The sequence below is a fragment of the Syngnathus scovelli genome, chromosome 4 (genome assembly GCF_024217435.2).
Source record: "Syngnathus scovelli strain Florida chromosome 4, RoL_Ssco_1.2, whole genome shotgun sequence".
In the NCBI taxonomy this organism is placed as follows: Eukaryota; Metazoa; Chordata; class Actinopteri; order Syngnathiformes; family Syngnathidae; genus Syngnathus; species Syngnathus scovelli.
Genome location: NC_090850.1, coordinates 10,380,001 through 10,401,246, shown reverse-complemented (window position 1 = coordinate 10,401,246; position 21,246 = coordinate 10,380,001). Strand labels below are relative to the sequence as shown.

At 41.3% G+C, this 21,246-nt stretch overlaps 1 protein-coding gene across 12 annotated transcripts in view; it reads right to left on the bottom strand.

The window, feature by feature from the left end:
• Positions 1 to 18,050, bottom strand: part of neo1a (neogenin 1a) — a 117,789-nt gene extending 99,739 nt beyond the window's left edge. For 7 of the 12 annotated variants that reach the window (XM_049718375.2, XM_049718385.2, XM_049718376.2 and 4 more), the window contains exon 1: positions 17,486 to 18,049. In XM_049718375.2, the coding sequence (XP_049574332.1) occupies positions 17,486 to 17,579 (94 nt within the window). In that variant the 5' untranslated portion in view covers positions 17,580 to 18,049. Of the gene's footprint in view, positions 1 to 17,485 lie in introns of all 12 variants that reach the window. The other 5 variants (XM_049718379.2, XM_049718387.2, XM_049718388.2 and 2 more) reach the window with 2 other exon arrangements.
• Between the last annotated feature and the right edge of the window lie 3,196 nt (positions 18,051 to 21,246).

Genomic DNA, 21,246 nt, shown 5'->3' with positions numbered 1-21,246 from the left:
ATGGTGGAAGGAGGGGTGAAAGCTGTAAAACCCACATGTATGTTTTTCTAGCACATCAATCGTGTCTTATTGTGAAGGAGAATGGTTGAGACTGAGCGAGAAGTGAAAGCAAAGCACAGCTTGAGCCAAAATGCCCGCAAGGAAGTATTACACATCACAGAGCACGGGGCAACAGAAGAGTAAAAGGGGTGGTGCGATGGGATACCTGAGAGCTAGCACCTGGGCTACTAGCTAAGGATTTGAAAAGGCTGTTGTGTTGCTTACGCCTACCCATTCTTTTCCTCCAGCTCTGGGTGAATATTTAACCCCATCCATCCAGTTTCTATTTCCTATCTTGGTGATAGTGCCTATCCCGGCGGACTTTGGGCAGAAAGCGGTCTACATCTAGGATGCTTGCCAGCAAATACAATTTGGCTTACTAGATCAAAGCGGGAAGCAAAATTAATTACATTTTCATTCTACAAGTGGCATTTTTATATTAATTTCAATGTGGGTGCGTTGCCATTTTTGAAGAAGAGCAAAGAGAGATGGGGTGCAGAAAAAGCCCAAGGGAGAAACAATACAAATGTGTTTGTGCTATCAGTAAGTACACAACTTAAGTAACAAATTAAAAATATATATTAAACAAGAAATTTGCATCAACCAACAAGCAGCACTTCCTATGCCTCTTGGATTCGGCTGGGGGGGGGGGGGGGGGGGGGGTATTTTAAATAAACAATGGATTATGGCTAATTGATTCTAAAAGATTTGTTTGTGAAGGCCCTAATTTTAAATGAAATCCATCCATCCACCAATCCATGCTTTCAAACCTCCAGTTTTAGATGTATTAGTCTAATCGCAACTACTTTGTTTTACTTGTGTGTCTATTTCAAGACTGATTTCCAGCCAAAAGGACCATCATTAATTACAATGACGTGCCGGACAAACCTGAAAAGCTCGACTGAGCATTTTGAACTGCTTATGAACTGTGAATAAACTGCTGCTAAAACTTTCCGCTCAGGGTTTTATGGCTGTGCCCCACGTTGGGCGCCAGATGCGACATCTTGCATGTTGTCAGTGGGTTCAGTTCAGCAGTCACACCCACTGAGACCAGAAAGTCTCTACCTCTCTGTCTTGAGTGCAGATCTCATTGATGACATAAAATAAATATGTCTTTTGACTAGGGCTACACAATCTGGTTGTGCCTAAAAAAAAAAAAAAAAAAAATCCTTTTTCATGGAGCAAATTAAGCATGCTCAACATGTCTTAACTAATTAATCGTAACTAACTTAGATAATGCCGATATGCATATTGCATGGACCGATATCGCAATATTGATTTTTTTTATACATATATTTTGCAACACTAATATTAACGCACTTGGCGATAGGCCTGGGTGATTATGTGTGCATGAAACACGCTACATAAATACTAAAGCTGCCCGTCTTGTCTTGCCTGCATTTCCTCACCATACCTCGTCTCCATCCATCGCCTCCTCCACCCTTTCCAGCAGCAGATCAATCAGCACAACCCTGCACGCACTCAACCCCACAGAGTGAAGCGCAAGGAATGGTGAATGGAGATTTGTCTCCATCATTAGATGGAAGCGAGTGGGTAGAGACTACACCTGTGTGTGGTGCGGTCTGAGCATGAAAAGATGGCAATGAAACATCTGTGGGAGTAATGGGATTTGGTTGATGACAAAAGTAATTGATGGTATGGCGCCGGCAGGCTCTCCTAAGGCTGCTTCCTGCATGTGCACGTACGTTTCGGTGTTTTAAAAGCGAGATAGTTTAAGTGGGTTTTACACAGAATATACATGGATACTTGTGAGGAGTTGGGTCACGATTACACCTTTGGGATACGTCAGTCCCCATGAATATTCTGAAGCCCACTGCCAAACTTAACCATCAAGTTTTCTGTGTCTTGTTATTTTCTTGACCCCAACAAGGGCATCTGTGTGCCATGCGTTTGCATTTTCATTTGCCCTTAGTATTGCTTTTTATATCCGAGTATGTGTGCACATTTAAGGCATGCAAGATGGAGAGGAGTTATCTGCTTGAGAAGGGAGAGGGGGAGAGATGGGTCTGCCGGCACTTCAAAGTGGCTGTGGCTGCATGAATGGTTGGCAGACTGAAAATCCCCAATGGGTGAGCAGACCTCAGATTTGATTATAAAGCCAATAAACTGAGGTGCGTTTTCGCAAGGTGAACAGCGTTTAAAACTTGATTAGACACGTGATTATTTAAGCATGGACAAAAAAGACAGCAATCAGAGAGGTTGTCCTCTAGCGAAAGACTATAAAAAGAAGCCCTTGCAATCAAAATAATCTGTCAGTGTCGTATTTATGCGACTTAGATAGCGCTATTCTAAAGGAAAACCATTTAACCATCTATCCCTTTTGTACCATTCAGCATTCATCTGTGTTCCATTACCTATGTTTGGCTTTGCAGCAACGAGGACATATATCTTGCCACAGTGACATCTACTCTCAGAGAATGTGTGTCTATTTCAGGACTCTGATTTCCAGCCAAAAGGACCACCATTAATTACAATAGAATGGTCCTCTAATGGTCCCCTGTACTGCTATCCAACCCCTAACCCCCGCCGCCGCACACTCCCTGTCCTGGGTCTCCATGGCAACCTGTTGGCTGAGTGTCGAGGGGCCTTTTACAGGGATGACGTATGATAATTGGAAGGCGGGTCTGACCTCTGTGCTTCCTGCATCACTTGACTAGGCGCTGTGCTGATTAATGGACACTATTTCTGACATTACTGACAATTTCAAGGAGGGATGAATGGCCGTGTCCTGACGGACTACTGTATGTGGAAGGAAAGCTTGAGAGCGGTGGGCCGGCTTGTGTAAACATGCTCCAAATTATTGCACAAATGTCTTTCAACGGTCCGAGTGGTGACACAACGCAAGGTCAGGTAGGACACTACAGTCCGTGTAATCATAGTAAAGAAACTATTCAAACACTGTTCTTTGTAGAATAACTTATGTGTTGACATAGTTCTTGTTGCAATAATGCATGAGACCATCTCACAATCATCTGATAAAGAGAGACGCTTAAAAAAGGCCTTATTGTAGCTTCAGATTCTCCCTTTAAATAATGCCAATGAGTAAATATGACAAATTGTGTTGTTTCACTTGTCAAAAAGAACAAGGGACAATGTTAACATAGTATCAGTTTCATCAAACATTTATGCATGCTCCTCCTTATCTCATCACTTAGAACAAATACAGTTGAATGGGCACAGCTGCCTCTATAAAAAAGGATAAGTCTTGCCCGTATCCCCTGACAACATCTGTGAGCATATGACATGTAACGAATTCAATATGAATGTAAATTAAGCTCAAAGGGCGTGTGGACTAGAAGACAAACAAAGGCAAGGCACAAGCAATCCTCCTGTGTATGTTTACTTGAAGCCAATTCATCATAACAAAATTCTACAGTGCCATTTTTCAAGTTAAACGCAGGCTGACCGTCTGTAACATAACACATAAGCTAACATTTACCCAGAACGAGATGATGCTAGGAGACGTAAATATCTCATTCCTATTTGAAAAGACGTTTTGCCCGCAAGGTCAAACATCTCGAACTCACCTCCTGAATACAAGTATATAATACTGCAGGTATAAATGTTATCAGATCGCACGCTCAAACCTTTCAGCTCGACATTTTTGAGAGGTACAGAAGGTATATGCCAGCACTAAGACTATAGTGTCTTCGGGTTTGATGAATCTTTCCCCCGTTTCCATTCTCACACCACCTCAATAGTCACCACTTTTTTTTCCTTTTTAAACCCTGTGCCCTTTTCTCCATATTAATTAGCATTGCTAGAATCAATAGGATGACACAAAGACAGATAGCCTCGGGTCGGGTGGGAGGACATTTCCGTGAGGAATAGCAAACAAATTCCATTGGATGTTTCTCCCAACTTTTAAAAGCTGAAACCTACCACTTCTATGTCCGCTTATAATTTCATTTTTTGTCTGAAATTGGCATAATTAAGCAGACAGGTGTTGCTCCCACTGCATGACTGTGAATCTCCATTATTAATCACGTTAGATATTTGCATTTTCTGCATAAAGATATGCTCGTGTTCAATCAAATGTGAGCCCTGTGAACATTGAGTCATATCCTTTGCGCCGTGGCGGCCATCACTTCTGTTGAGGCGACTGAGCAGTAGCTTTAAACCCTTGTAGATTAATGAGCTCATAGATATACCGTAGCAGATGACATCGACAGTTTAAGGGTAGATAAACATAATCCTGCAGGAGAGGACAGCAAATATTTCTCCTCTAGGAGTGTGGAAAATCTGCCCTTGATTTGTCAACTGATATTTTTTCACTGAATGCTTTTCTCGCTTTACTCTTTGTTTGACTGTGAAAAGCTATGAGTGAGACATCCAAACCAAACTGAGTTGTAAACCGGATGAGAATGTGTTTGAGGGCAACTAAAATACCTGGCAGTATTATACTTAATCCGCTGTGTTAATTCCACTGTTTGGATTCGGTCAACAACAGGGCTGACAATCCTTTGCCGCCCCATATTTCGATTATGATTCAAACGCTCTCAATTTGGTTCAATTACGGGTTAACCGTCAAAAAATGTACTACCGTGTGACTATAGTTACTACTTTTCAAACAGTAGGTGGAATTCCCTTAATGGCTTCAATATCATCAACAGAAAGCATAAACATCAATTTGCATCATTGTTTGTAACATCAGACTATATTGACCCAAATACAAAACAGTAAGAAGTGTGCTTTCGGATAGGTCTACAACAAATCGATAATATTGATCAAATTTGACATTTAAAGGTCTTGGCAATTAATTTCATTATCGATTCATTCTGTCGCAGCATTGCATGACTCACGTGCTGCGCCGCGCTCTTATTACGTCACATCACTAATATTACGTCACGCGGCACGAAGCAAATGAGTGGATCGGTCAATAACACAGAAGCCTAGCAACGGTAAGTTACGATCTCGACTGCACTTGTTACTTTTCTTTCTTTTTCTTTCCATGAGTGGATGTCTTAAGCTTTGCGAACATGTCGGCAAAAATTATGTGAATTTTATTTGTAAATGTAAAACTATTGATTCAACAACAAACGTCCGCTACTTAAATGCTATCTTACGTAAAACCCAGACATGTTGATTAAAATTAGAACCGATTTTATGGTAAATTAACCTTCAAACAAGTCACACATAGATCATCTGTAATGTCAATTTACCAGTCAATCAATGATGTCATAGATCGGATCAATCACACAATTTTGTTCACGCTTGGGACATTCCGTACTGCCATCGCGTATGTGTGAGCTGAAAAGCTAATCCATCCCACTTAAACACGACGTGGTGAAAACATAAGGATTTATACTTCCTTGTCAAACCATGACGCGCTGAAGTGAATCCAACTGCTTGGTAGAAATGCGGCTCAAGTAAGTGCCCTCGCAGGCAAGTTCATCCATCATGCTCATCCATTAAGTTATTTTTTTTTTCCATCTTTCACTTATGGTGGGAGGATTACTACTGCATTAGTGCATTTCAAACGCAAAATGTACAGGTTCATGACTTTAGCCACAAGCAACTCATACACGTGTTCATAAATGTCACATGTCAACTTTCTCACCACATTACATAACTACAAATCACGAATTAATTAATAAATGTGTTGGGTCGCACATGTTTCTCTTACACTTCTCACTGGAATGAGGCCAGAACTTAAACTTGTGTGTTGACAGGATCCTTACGAACGATAAATCATAATGATAATGATGATTAAACAGCTCGTAAATATTGCTACTCTCTATAAAAGTGACTGATGTTACGCATTTAAGGACTGTGCACAATACTTAAAATACTTTGTTTTTCTTACGTTGGTAGATTTCTGGGTGTTAGTTATGAAGGACACATCAAGTGTAATATGTAAACACTGTCTTAATATTGATTGAGTTGTTTTATCAGAAAAAAAATTCCTTAATAGGCCTATCACATTTCTACACATTTATGGAGTCATGGCACTATTTTACCATGATTACGCTCATATCATGGACAAAATATCAAGTTAGTCTGATTCCCCAACTGAGACTGCAGTGTAAGACATTAAAGAGGCTTGTCTCTGATCAAATGAGGGGGGCAAAGTTAAAGTGACAATCAAACTGAGAATGACATGAATAAAACACGACTTTTCCCACTTTGTACGCAGAAGACAATCAACAATAGCTTGTAGACATCTTTTAATTCTCACAACCTCCTTTGAACTTGTCATTCATTTGTTACTGTTCGCAGGTTTGTGTCAGGGGAAACAAAACAAGCTCAAGTCCTCATTGAAACACAGATAATAACGGCAACAAAACATTGACACCAACACTTAACTATTCAACAACGCTTCTTTTGACGACCGGCGATGGTGACTATTTGGGAGGGTGTGGACAAAACTATAATGATATATGCACGCCTGACATGGCTCCTGGCGAGCAGTCTCACAGCTGAAACTGTACGTTCGTGTGTATGTGTCTGGGGGGAGGGACGAACAGGGTTTGGCACAACAGGATGAAGGTAGGTGGGTGTGTAGGACGCCTACAGGGGCAATGCTGGGGGGAGGGCAAAATAGGGAGCAAACGCGCCAGAGCGCTGTATACATTATTAATGGGAATTTGGTGTGCGGAGAAAGAGATCTAATGTGGCCGCCAAGGTTGTAGTGCGTGTGTAATCGACAAAGACAGATCCTCTGGCCGTGTCTTTTAAATCTTTCCCATTCTTGGTTGTGCTATTCTCACAAAAACATACTGCCATTGTATCTCAACAACAAGATTATCCACACATGCACAACAGGTTATACAAAAGTTGTTAACACGAAGCAATTCTCATTAGTTGATGAGGGGATTAGTAAAAGGTATCATATTGTAAGTGGTGCTCTGCTGTTTAAAAAAAAAAAACAGTCAATTTTAGATAATTGCATCAAGGAAATTGAATGTTTTCCTTGTTCTAAAGATGAATAAATACAATTGTCCACAATACACACACCAAAAACACACCCTTGTAACGAGCCAATAATCACTGCATTTGAAAATCTTTAGGTCATTTTGAATAGCAGCTAAGAACAAGGTGTGGAAATTTTTCTTTTATATTCTATCGCCAAGCGTGACTTTACATCTTCTCTCCCTGAGAGCATGTGCAGGATTATTCTTTTCTGTTCCACTAAAACATGACTGCTCTGGGATTTGTTTTTAAGAAGAAATGAACTGATCAGTCCCATCGCAATTGGGTTTGCCATTAATAAAGGACTATTGAAACCTATGGGGGGGGAATGATACATTACATACTTGAAACTAATATCTGGGGAAGTAGATATAATAAAATGAAACCTCTGGCCCAATAGCGGTGAAGGTGCTCCAAATAACCACGCCACCATGACTAATCTAATACAATTACACACAGAGGTGTTGGCGGGGTTGACAGAGAATGATGAAGCCAACATCGAACACGGTGTTGATATATGGAAAGCAGGGAGCAGCTGACCAGGGTAGCGGCGAGGAGAGGGAGCTTGTTATTGATTGCTCGACCAATGTTCTCATTGTACGGAGAGATGGAACGGCAGGGTTCGACCCTCAGGCAGAAGCTTTAAGTCTCATGCCCCGTGAGAAAACTCCAACTAGCCTCCAATGAGCTACGCATTGGTCACGCTGTATTTTTGATTGACACCCTCAAGTAGCTACTACAACCAAGATCCCATCCCCCTTCAATAAACACAACAATGCATCTCGGGCTGATTGATATTCAAAAGCCAGCCCCAGTGCCACAGGCAGGAAAGGCAATGGGCAAGGGTGTGTGTGTGTGTGTGTAGGGGTGGGGGGTTCTGCTGTGGTTCGCTAGGGTCCTATAAAAACAGACGCTAAATCACTTAACAAGCACTAAATTAGCTGTCTGTGAATCTGCTGGGACACCGGCGAGGAAAGCTCACACTGTCTACACAGTGTGAATCGGTGCTGCCTAGTTGGTTGCAACTATAAATATATCACTAGAGGCTAAATGGAGTGCAACAAAAGGGAAGACATCCAATATTGGATTTCATCCCCCCCATACAACAATGCAAATAAGTAACGACAAGGATGCATCAGACACCATTAGAGACAAGAATGCTAGAATGGAAAATTTATGGCCAACCTGACAGAACAAACCACAATTCTGTAGGACTGTTCCCCCTCTCACCAGTAAAACAACTAAAACCAATTTATCGGGAACGAGGGCATGAGCATTTGAGGATTGAGACGATGCTGTGTGTGCATCTCATTTTGCCTACGGATTCTTCCCATCAGGATTTATCACCACCTCTGATCTCATCATTTCATCTTCATATGCTAGTAAATCCCAGGTAACGCAGACGCTCTGTCTGTTACAGGGAAGAAAGTAAACCCGGTTAGATTGGACTCCTGGAATTAATCTGAGAAAATCTGCAGCGCTAACCTGATTAGTTGCGGCTTAATCTGGGAGCCAACCAAAGAGCAATTACAATAAGTACCGAATTTGGGCATAACAATCTGACCCAACAATTAAACACCACTATTCTGAAAGCAGTTCAAGTGAAGCTTATGTCAAGAAAATCTTGTAAAGAAGTGAAAAGTCGAGTCAAACACTACTGTAAAACGCAAATTGAATTTTACCCGCGAAGGAAAGGATTGGCAGTAGACATGGCCTAAATCCCAACTACATTCCAAATCATCATAGAATGCGGACCAGCTCAAAAACGCTTATGGTCTCTTCTCAAGGACAAAACTATTTTATCCCGGAGGGCTTCTCGGGTGACAATTTAAGTAACACCGTCTGGCTGCAAGTCACGCATGCATTCCACACAGAAAAATGAGGATGTCGCTGCCAAGAAGGGTTAGCTAGAAGAAAACAAGACAGCACAATGCACTCTGTAGTTTGCTCCCCGTCGCTGACTTCACTCTTTTCAAAAGCCGACTTATGAAACTGAGGGACTGCAATGCGTGCTAACACAGTGATCGCCAAAAGCATAAAAACATACATGGGCAGTTCTTCATTTGCTGTTCCTCAAACCAATTTCAGAGGTACCTTGGAAACTTTTGAAACCAAAAGACAGCCCAATTCAATCGACTCAATTAGAAGAACAAGGAAGCTTCTGGATGCTTCTGTGCAAGTACAGTTCATATCCTGATGTTATTTTAACAAGTGCAACTAGGCTCATTCACAAGTGGAAGAAATGAATGGAGGCCTCAGCACTATTTACTCAGCAGGAAGAGACACGAGTCCCAGGCTTCCTAATGGTTTCCCGCATTTCACTCAATTGCTTCCCCACAGGAAATTATATTGTTAGAGACTGACAAAAATAAACAAAAAACAAAGTACAAGTACTGTCTGTTTTATTACATGTGAATCCATATACTGTATTTTTTTACTTAGGGAGGTGTATGATTTTAATAATAATTGTAATAAAATAAATAATAATAGAAATAATAAATTTTATTTGTAATGCGCTTTACTTTCATATTTCCTTTCATATTTTGGTTGACATAAAATTTGCCAGTCAACAAAATGATCACTGCATAATTCATTTTGACCCCATTCTTCATGCAACTCAATGAAAGGAAAAGTATCATTTTGATGTGCAATTTCAGATGTGCTTAAAACTTCCACTGTGTTTTTTAAAGCCTCTTACTAAGCTATGGATGAAACAACGTCATTAATTAAACCTATGAAAACAAAGTGATAATCTCACCCAACTCTTAAATGCCATCTTCCCAAAAGTATTCATTAAAAAGGATTTAAATGGCTTTTTACAGCTTCCAAAGACACACTTCCTTCAAACCATCCATGCAAGTCAAAGTTTGGAGTTACTTTTGAGAAACACAGGTAATTAATACAGCTAAGCTTCTCTAGCCCACAATGAAACCCAATGTATACACGAGACTAGTAGGACCACTAGTCTGTCTATGTGCATTCCCAAAATTCACACCAAAGCTCTATTTTAAACGAAGTTTTGTTTTCTGCGCATGCCACCATTGGTTTTGAGCCAAAAGGGTCCATCATCACCTCTGCTTCGAAATTTACAAGGCAACATAGTCACAGGATGAAGATGGAGAGCTCAATTTAGAGCCAAGTGGCTGTCTACTTGTGGGGGCAACGAAATAATCTCAGCAAAAACTTGAGAACAAAAAAACATTTGTCATAATCAGAGTTGTGGACAAGCTGTGCCATTTCTTGCATCCCCTACATTTACATACTTGAATCCATTACCCCACTACCACCATGGTAGTTTGCGGCCAGAACAGACGGGTGCGTGACAAAGCGCTGGCCCCGAAACACTGCCCCGCAAGGCCAGGAATGCGCTGGCATTGGGGGGGTGCAAGAGGGGTCCACTGATTCAGACATCATTGGATTAGAGCTTCATTATTGAGTCCCTTGTCAGTCTGCAACAAAAAGCACCCCACCGGCCAACAATGGCTAATAAAAACTGCACCCTTTATAACTCCCAACCACTCCTGACATCTTCTTTTGAAGGCAGATGAAAGTATTTACTTGTCAAGTGAATTAACTGCTGTCCAGGAATTAACAGCAGTGTCAAAACCAACTAAGACTATCATGCGTTCACACCTGCTTAATTAATGCTAAGCTTGTTTTTATTTAGATGAGCACTTCACGACTGTATTGCACAGCATATGGCATAAGCAGATTGCAGTGCATACTATATTTCAGTCTGTTATGATGTCCGAATATAGTGCAGGTGTTCATTTTAGAGTACTCTGGGTGCTTAAGGTGTAAACATAAAGGAAATTTAACAAAGTTAAGTTAAAGTCAAGTATAAGTTGCAGTCGTCAAAAAATGCATAATAAAGAAGAAAATAATAAGTTGTTTGGGGGAAATAAACTTCTGTATGAAATAGCACCACAACAGCTGGGCTAATAAAGCAGAGAACATTCAGAACAAATCTAAACCTTGAAAGTGATTGTGATTTAAAAATGTAAATTCTATTTCCCATTGCAATAATGTGAGCAATGAACAGTATAAAAAGGTTGACCGGCCGTTCCGAGTTTTCTTTGTGGTTTATTTAGGTATCCAGTTTTGTGCTTTCACTCAAATCTAGTCTGATTTGTATTGAACCTATCAAAATATTTGTTCAAAGAGGTCAATGACGCAGCAAATCAGCACCCATCACAATCTGATTATGAAAGTATTCCTCCACACTTAATTCTGCACGACACCGTACGGTCCTGATTCTAAAAGTGAGTTAGTACAAATATAGTCCTTTAGTTGGCAGTAATCCTTGAATTAAAGAGCAGGATAAAAAGCATACTAAATTGAAGGTGCCCACTGCCCAGTTCATCTCTGGGAAATAATATATATCTATTATATCTATATATATGTAATCAATGTCAGCCGTGGAGGTCGCAAAATAAAAGAGTAGTTCCGGTCACAGGAGACAAGTTAAACTGCTGTCATCAATGTTCATCTCCCGGTGTTCTAGATGAGGCACTTCATTAAATATCAGTTGGTAGCAGGTGGCTCGATCCGACTCCATTACTGGGCCACCACAGCAGAACCTCTGCCATTGGCCCCTCCGCCCCACCCCCACTCTAAACACATCCCTCGAGTCTCATATGACATCTGTGTCTCAGGGTCCTGTGATGGAATGCCGCTCGCCTGCTATTCCTCCGCAGGTGCTCCCTGCTAGCTGCCATCCATTTTGCAGCCATGCTGGTGCTGTTCATGAGTGACCTGCCACAGGCTGGGAGCAAGCAGGGGTGACAAAAGCAGGCGCGATCAAGCCGTGAATGCCAGTGGTTCACTGCCTATCACAAAAACATCAAGCCAAGTAAAAATCCCCACCTGCAGCAGGTTCTGGCTCTGTTTTCATCTGCTTATCATTTCACCAAGCTCACCCTGCTCTTCCTCCTTCATATCAGTCACAGGAAGGTCATATCTGCATTGCAACAACTCAAGTGACTGTTTCATCAAAGAGGTTGCCTCTCCTAAGATCTGTCTAACAAAGAAACCCAGCTGCATAGTATGAGTATACGTAGTGGTAAGAGAGTGCTAGCGCCACTGGAACAACAGAAATTGTTCTGAGCAAGTACTGAGCCATTTGAATTCTGCATGTGGTATAATTCTCACAGCACTGTAATGTCTTTATTCAGACTACTAAAACTGTCACATAGATGATATTCTTACCCAAAGGTCGAGGTTTCTAATCCACATTAGGAAATGAGCCCCCGAGTGAAGGGAAGGCATGTAATCTTATCTGGCCATTATCAGCATTGTGCAAGAAAAAAAAAACACATGCAACCACCAAAGCCACTTCAGTTTATTCTGACTGCAAAAAAAGCACAAGCAAAATGACAAATCCACAAACTGCTCCTTCGTAATTCTGTAATCCGTACAGAAAGCCCACATACTATGTCCCTTGTGGCTTGATATTTCCCTTACAAGTGAAAAGTACTTGTACTGGATTTCACATTTCAAGGGGCAATTATAATTTTCTGGCCTGTCTCAACTTTTACTTCACATAAACATTTGAGCACAAAAGAAATGCCATCACGTTTCACTGTGCTGCTGTTCAACTGGGAAGAAAGACACAAAAGCAGACTCAAAAGAGAGGACCGATTGCATGACACCATGGCAGTGAAAGAAAGACGCTAATTTCACATTTTGAGCTAGCTCTCGACCTCTGTCAGCTTTAGATGAGCTCAGAGTGGAGATGAGACTGGCTCAGTGCAGTCAGTGGAGCCAGAGCCAAGGGGTGCTCCCAACAAGCACAAAGAAACCTCTATATACCACTCCACTACTCAAACAGTCGTTTCAGCTCCAATCTAGCCGCAGAAACAGGGGTTAATATTACTACAGCAGCAGGGGGAGTATAAATTAACACAGGAAATTTAGGAAACAAGTTACTGTAGGCATCAGGAATTGCTGATGGCTCTGAATCGGGCATGTCCAGGTCTGGTCTTCAAGGGTCACCGTCCTGCCTGTTTTCCATGTTTCCCTTCGGCAACACAGCCAGTTCAAATGATCGGATCGTCAGCAAGCTCTAAGATCTTGATTAAATAAGCTATGGAGGAAAGACCCCAACCTCAAAGAGAATGAATTAAATGAGGAATCATGATTGGAGTTCAGGAAACTTGTATTATAAGGGGTATACTTGAAAAGTTTAAAAATCTTAGTCACAATGTGGAAATATGGTCACATGATTCAGTAAAGGGTAAACTAGGCTATAATTTATGAGTCCTATAAAAAAAAAAAAAAAAAAAAAAAAAAAAAAAAAACATTCTATGCTCTGATCTAGAAATCAAAATTCTTAACAGACCAACCAAAACCGCATGACCAGCAAATTACTCCCGTGTCGTAATCTGTCATTTGGCCTGATTCTAAATAAAGACGTTTATAGGCAAATTCAAAAACACATAGGTTTGTGAAGACCGTTCAACCCGCTTTTTCCAAATAAAATGAGCACAAAAACTTTTGAATCTAATCTTTGCTACATGTTAACTGACACACACTGTAGCAAAAATAATCATTTCAAGTCATGGAGGGAACATCTGTTCATGCCCAGATGTGGAACATCGGTTTGTATAAAAAGTCCCAAACAGCCATCCATGTCTAGAGTTGCCAAGAGCCACAGGCCGGGCACAAGACGATGGCAGCCGGCTAGATTAAGCGGCGCCCACAATCGACTCTCTGTGACTGGGAGCCTCCACACCCTTCCAGCGCATGAAGAGCTCCTTTGACCGACCGAGCCTGAGACTCACCCTGTGTAACATAGTTGATGCTGTACTGAATGTGTTGAGCTTTTGATGGATAGGGGATCAATTAGTTCATAAAATCACTATCGGGAATGTTGTCTGATTCTTGCACTGCTTTTAGAAGCACAAGTTAATTAACAGCTGCACTTCATCACAAAACCACCCCGTTGAGAAGACCTTCGAGAGAATTCATCACATCCTGGACGTCCTCCAAAACGACAGCAAAGAATAAATTTATATCTGAGAGCTGCAGGATGCTGGCACTCCAGCAGGTAGGCTGCAATCAAATGAGGGTTATTAATCAGTTAAGATGCCATAATTTGTGACCTCGGCGGCTGCCAAGACGAAGCCTCGCCACCTCACTATTGCATTAACCTTAACTGCATTTTTAGCTCCCAATGAAATGATGATCAGGGCAAGCGTTGCCAAACTACTGAGACATAAATGATGCATGTGATCTATTTTAGATTGAACTGCTAGCATCACTGCTTACTGGAAGCACGTTGTGCTATATTAGCACTACCTCAACTTCTTCAAGAATGCAATCGAGTATAATATCAATGCCGACACACTATGTGGAGAGAAAGTTTAACAAACACGAAAGAATGTCCAAATCAAACGGACTCCTTTCCAACACAAGCAACCCACTGGATACTGACTTACTACAGGCTTCAGGACAAAAGCATCACGTGGTGTTTATCACAGCAGCACAGAAGCTGAAGTACACGGCAAGGAAAAGACAGTAAAAAATCAAAGCCCGATTTCAAACTCCTCTTTGTGTATGCTTTGCTTGTTGGGCTACCACACGTGTCAGCCAGCTCCAAGGAAGCCTCTTCTCCCAGAAGTCATTAAGCCTCAATATTACTCAATCACAGCAGAACAAGAAAGCCTGGTACAAGCACAACAGGAGCCATAAGAATACAATTAAAAAGTAAAGCAATTTAAGAAAAGGCAAAAGAGGAAAAAAAAAGTGAGACTTCCAAATAAATATATATCACATGTGCAAGAATGTAAAAAATGTTGCACTCCTCGGGTTACAATAAAGTCTGGGAGAAGTCATACTGGGAACCTCCAACAGCTTTATGGCATCTTGGCAGTGTTTGGCTTTTTTCAAGCTCCCTTGTTATGTTTGTCTGGACTTAGAAGAGCAAACAAAGAAGCTCTTGAAATCATACAATACGTATATAGTCAAAGAATTACAATATAATTGGCAGGAAAAACAACCTATGTCCTGTGTCCCATGTGTACAGATACCCCTTTAGATTTTTTTAGACTTTTAAGATTTCGACAGAACTACTGGACCAAGACCTGCTACAAACAAGGCTCATTTGTCCAGCTGAGTCACAGCTTCTTCTGCAGGTTTTGAGACATCCATTACCTCCAATGTGCAAATAAGGTCTTGGCTGAAGTTGAACATGTACAAAAGTTTTTAACAAGATTAATTTACAAGCAAATGAGTCAACACAAGTGCATTATAGGATGAACTAAAAGTATTTTTACTGTGCCACAATAGGCAACTCAAAGTTTAATTTGTGAAATCCCATCTAACCCCCCAACAGAAGCACCAGCTGATGTGACGCCATCTATTCAGGAAATATTGATCTGTATTTCCCAACAATTACACACCATAGACTGTGACAGTCAGTGCAAATTATTTCAATAATTGCTGTTAATTTGACCACCCCACAAAACCTTTCAAGCGCAGACTTCATAGCTATAATAGTGGCAGTAGCGTCTATGTTTCACTATGATAGCGGGGACATTCTTACTCCACCTCTACATCAATAGCACGGAGCAGCATCGTATTCACTTTCTCTACTATGAAAGAGCCCCAAAACAAATGTCCAATGGGAAGGGGGATTCATTAGCGGGGCAAATAAATCAAACACTTGGCAAAGTACACAGTTATCCAAATCTCTAGATAGAGATCATTAGGACTTTCTGCAAACCCTAAGACTATAAATAAATAATCACTGAACAGTATACAGTGTTCCCTTGCTATCTCATGGTTCACCTTTCACAGCGTCGCTGTTTCACGGAATTTATTCGGGGGGGGGGGGGGGGGGGGGGTTAGGGTTAGGGTTAAATTCCAGATATAAAAGTTAAAAAAAAAAACACATCACAGATATGAACTTTACAATCACTAGAATATCTTAAAGCTTTTCACTTTGAAAACTACAAAACTACAAAACTGGAAATGAAGTTTTGGTAAAGCTGGGGAAGACCATCAGTGCCAATGAAAACAACAGTTGTTTGAGAAGTCTGCAGGCCATGTTACATCGAAGGTGGTCTGTGTTATAATAAAACCTTGTGCAGTGCTGTGTAAATGCAGAAAGGGTGGCCAAATGTTTACGTATTTCAGCAAGTTATTTGCATTGTCCGCTGGGAGACGATCAGCACACAAGTCAGTCCCAGTAGGATTACAGAGATAAGATAGGGCCTAAGTGGATTTTACACTGCCAGCAGCAATTTGTTTACAAAAGCCAAACTTTTCATGGAATGTTACATCTTGCAGGGAAGGGCAAAAGGAGAAGGCGAAAGAATAGTAGCCACATTTCAACGGACTAGGCAGAGCAATCCATTGAACCTGTACCAGACCCAAGGGGACAAACTTGACTACAACATGGCCAACTTGAAGGTAACATCTGGTGACGATGGTTGAAAACTTCCAAGGCTACGCGCTGTGAATAAACTGATATTTTGAAGAGGAGGTGGGGTACCCCATAATTAGTAATTTGATACTCCTTCGCTGCGTGTGGGTCCCAGTCCAATTCTCTGGAATCAATCAAACCTCCCAAAGGAACTCCCGGTCCCCCTAATCTCTTGGTTTTACTACTTTCCAGACAGTCAGCCTGTTTCACCCTACCCCCATCTACCTCTTTTGTATGTCTCCTACCAAACCAAGGAGGGGCTTTTTTTCCACACACACCCTCTCTCTTCCCTTTTTTCTCTCCCTTTCCACCACTGCAGAGCTTCTCATGGAGGAGAGGGTCTTTCATCAAGCTTCATACGCAAGCAGAGACCCGTCAATCCCTTGCTTTTCTTCCTTAGGAAGCAAAAAGCAAGCCTTTTGCAACACAAAACCTTGGTCAAGCCCTGTAGTTAAAATAAACGCTGACTAAACAGTCAAGATGAGGTATGTGATAGACTCCAAACGCGCATTTTCTATCATTACGCTTAAAATGGCAACAGATTGCCAACAGTGACTTGAGCTCAGGCTGCAATCAATAGCTGCTCTCTGATGTCTAACAATGAAAAGAGGGGGGTAGTGACATTTCCCACAACAGAACACCACCAGTTGGACTGATGGTGAAAAGCTAATGAATTGCGAATGTGTTTATCCATCAGCTAAACGTGTATTGACACCCAGGTAATGAGATGTCTACTGGACTGATGGTGGCGCTTCCCTCTCTTAAAAGCCCCCATTTGCATAGAGGCCAACACATTCATGTGCACCAAACACGTGTTTATCTTGCATTCACATTCAAAACATCAATTTTGGAGGAGGATTTGGAAGACATTGCATTCAAATATAGAATGGTGATGGGTCGAACCAGTCTACTTTTAAACTTGTCAAGATGGTGAAAGGCTCCACGACATGAACGCAATACAATCAGCTGCGATATGAGCTTTTGGGAAAACAAATTGAGAGAAGTCCGTTCCTCTCGGCATGTCACGATTAAACTTTTCACAGTCCGGGATGGCAAAACGCAAAAAGATACGAACGAGACGTGTACCTTTGTCAACATGCTTGGCCGCCGTGCTCCCCGTGCACAGAAAGGTAAGACAGAAGTGGAGAGAGAGGAGCAACAGAGCTCCCCGCTCGGCCATCACTTTTCACAAATAAATGTTGGTAGACTTTCAAAAATCCCGGCTTTTGAACGAAATCCTTTTCCCAAAACAAAAGAAAAAAAAGTTCAAATCGGCAAACCGCAAAGACGCATGCGGAGCCAGGTACTTGGAAAAGAGTCCGGGAAAAACATGAAGCTGGGAAACAGAGCGCCGCAGGTTATGCACACTCTTTTCGCAACTTGGTCGAGGCAGAGGTCGGAAGAAAAAACACTCATCAATCCATGACTAGGGAGGCGCAGAGCAATGAAGAGCAAAGCCGGCGAGGGCCGTCCAACGCGCTGACTTCTCCACTCCAGTGTCCACCGGGTGCACAAAACGAAAAAAAGCTAGTAAATGGGGAAATGATATCCAAGCAGAAAGGCAAATATTGGCCGGAGCCAGCTCGCCGCTTACGGTGGGGACGACAGCGTGAGGGAGCAGCGTGGTGGAGCCTGAAAGAGGAGGGGAGCGGAGCGGAGGGGGACTGGAACTCCATTGGCTCCCCGGAAAACGGGGCGTGGAGTCTCGTGGAAGTTTGGATCCTGGCGGCTTGTTCAGGAAACCACGAAAATGTGGCGAGGAGTTTTTCTTTGGAATTCAATTCAGGGAACCCTCAGTTAAAATTATTTTTTCCGTTTAAGTTCGTTTTGGCTATTGAAACTTAGTTGTTATGATAAGTTGGGGGTGGTTGTTGATCAGGTTTATTCGTTTTAATATATTTCTTAATCCTTTGTTTTAGTGGTGTCTGTTATAATTAGTAGGCATATTTGGGGGTTTTTAATAGTGAATTTGATGGCTTAAGATATATTTTCAAAATTGTACTACCAACTCCAAAAATGAGCAAAAATCCACAAATTGTTATATAACCTTTCACAAAACCTTAAGTGCAATAAGTCTCAACTCAAACATGCAATAAGCCTGATCACTTTGGACAACATATTCTTCTACGTGCAATATATTTATACTTCAACCACCACAAACTGTGCAGTTGTCACTTTTGCAGACTTTTTATACATTGTATATGTATAGTTTTACATCTATCATATATATTTTTTATACTTTATAGTTATATTTTGCACTGTTGGGCAGCTCTTATCCCATTATACTTTGTATAATGACAATAAAAGGCATTCTGATTCTGCAGTAAGTCCAAGGGTAGATGTAGATCGCGTGCCTGATCAAAATCACAGTAGCCTGGAGACACGTGTATATCACTTTAATATACAGTGGCATGTTTAGCTTACAAAACCTTCTGCCGAATGTTGTAAGAAAAACCAAATTGAAGCCATTGCATGCTGAATTAATTAGGTAGCTCAAATAAAAAGAGTGAATACTGATTCCAGCTTTCCTTTTACTTGTTACCTAGCTTGGATTTAGCCTAATCTTTGGAAGATTAATGCAGAGAAGTCGTAAACTTCTCAAGTGCATTATCAGATTTGTTGGTGTCATTTCACATTCATCATTTGCTCGAGGTTGAACCAATGAGTTTAATGTCGGCGTTTAATGTTTGACATTGACTATCCATTCATGTGTTTTTAGCATTTCTGCTTCTAATCGGTCCATTTACAGAGAACTATGTATGACTTCTCCGTCTACAGCCATCGCTGGACTAGTGCAGGAGCAATTTCCAGCCAACAAGGCAACACAGTTTTTATGTGTCTGTACACTGCCAAGGTTACAAAAATAAATTAATGGTGGGAGAGCATAGTGGTTAGCCTTGCTAGCTTTGGATATTGTTTCTTGTCTTAAAAGATTCATACCAGCGGTAGCAAGACCAAAGGATGGGCACTAAGTAATGAGGGCTGCAGCACAAAATGAAGAAGCTTCTTTTTCCAATAATGTGTGCTAAAAAGACCTCTATTCATTATGATGGTTATACAATACATCACACAGCAATTTTGCAACACGCATCATTTTACAGTATGAATATATGGGTTCACTGGAAGATTTTTACAAAAAAATGTTTGGTAGCTCATTCACTTGCAAAATATGGAACTCTATCCTCAAATGCAATAAAAGCACAGGTGAAGTACAAACAGTCAAATCAATGTCCTGTCCCCTAAGGTGTCCTTGAGAGCTCAGAGCTTCCTCCTCAGTCAGATTATCTAACGCCATGGTCTCCACTTTCAGTTATACTGATGAAATCCAAATCTACTTATCTACCAAATCCTTTGACATGCAAAGTAACTTTCTCAAACTTAACTGTACCAAATCTGACTTTATCATAATAGGTCCCAAATCTCTCAGCTCACCACCCCTAAACGTTTGCCTCTCTTTAGATAAATCCGCCTTCTCACCTACACCCCACTGCTGGAACCGCATCATGTTTAACAATCTCACCTTCTCCCAGCACATTAAAGAAGTAACAAAAACAGCTCATATCACCTTAAAAATATTACACAACACAATACAAGGCTCGATCCCCTCTGAGGCTCAGCTTCGCCCTCAGAACTTCCAGTAGTGTCTGGTCTGCGGACCTGAGGCGTAGGGGGAGAGAGTTAAACTGATGCGAGGCCATTTAGAGATTTGAAAACCAAATAGAACACAATACAATGAAAACAGCAAGGGCCTCCGAATATAACCCTGTGGAACACCATACACGACAGAGGGGCAGAGCGAGCCTAAAAGTGATTTAGGTTAGTCCAGCCAAATAGGATCTAAACAACTCTAGTATTGCCAGTAATGCTAATCTGGTGCTGTAAACAAGACAGCAGAATACTGTGGTCCACTGTATCGAACGCTGCAGTTAAATCCAACCAAAATATTGGCCGCATTTGCCCTTCCCTCTCTTTCTCTGCAGCTGAAACCCTTATCCAGGTCTTTATATCATCTCTCATTGATTACTGTAACAGCATCCTTTCAGCACACCCTCAAATCTACTCAGCAAAATTCAATACATTCAGAACTCTTTCCCCCAACTCCTCACCCATACCCGTCCCCGTGGCCATATCACACCTGTCCCTCGGAATCTTCATTGGCTTCTGATGCCTTACCGCATCAAATTAAAAATTTACATATTCATCCATAAAGCCTTCTATAACCAGGCTCACAACTAACTACCGTAATTTCCGGACTATAAGCCGCACCGGACTATAAGCCGCACCAGCTAAAATTCAGGGATATTTTAGTTTTTTTCTTACATAAGCCGCACCGGATTATAAGCCGCACGTGCACATGAGTTTTTTACAAAGAAAGACAGTACACAGAAAGCCGTAAAAATCCATAAATATGCCGCGCCGCCATTTAAGCCTCAGGGTTCAAAGTAACCTTCTGAATAAAATGCATTAAAAGTTCACATTCATTACAACTTGTTTTTGGTGAGCAAAATGTCAGAAGAATTGAATTTAAATGCTGATTGATTGGGTTTTAATACAATGCAGATGGTCCAAACAGCGCCACTGCTTTGTGTAATCTCTGAGTCACATGGCAGAGTATGAAAAAGGGTTTAGAGCCCTTTGACGCAGGTCACCTAGCGTGCATTCCTACTAAAGCTCATAATAGTCACAAGCAACACAGACAGAATAAGCAGCAGCCATAGTAGTGTTTCAAAATAGTATTTTTGTTGTTGTTTTGTTCTTCAAGATACCGCACAACAGTGGTCCACAGCCTTTTTGCGAGTGTATAAAATTGATCAAATCATCACAAAAATCACGAAAAAATCGTATAT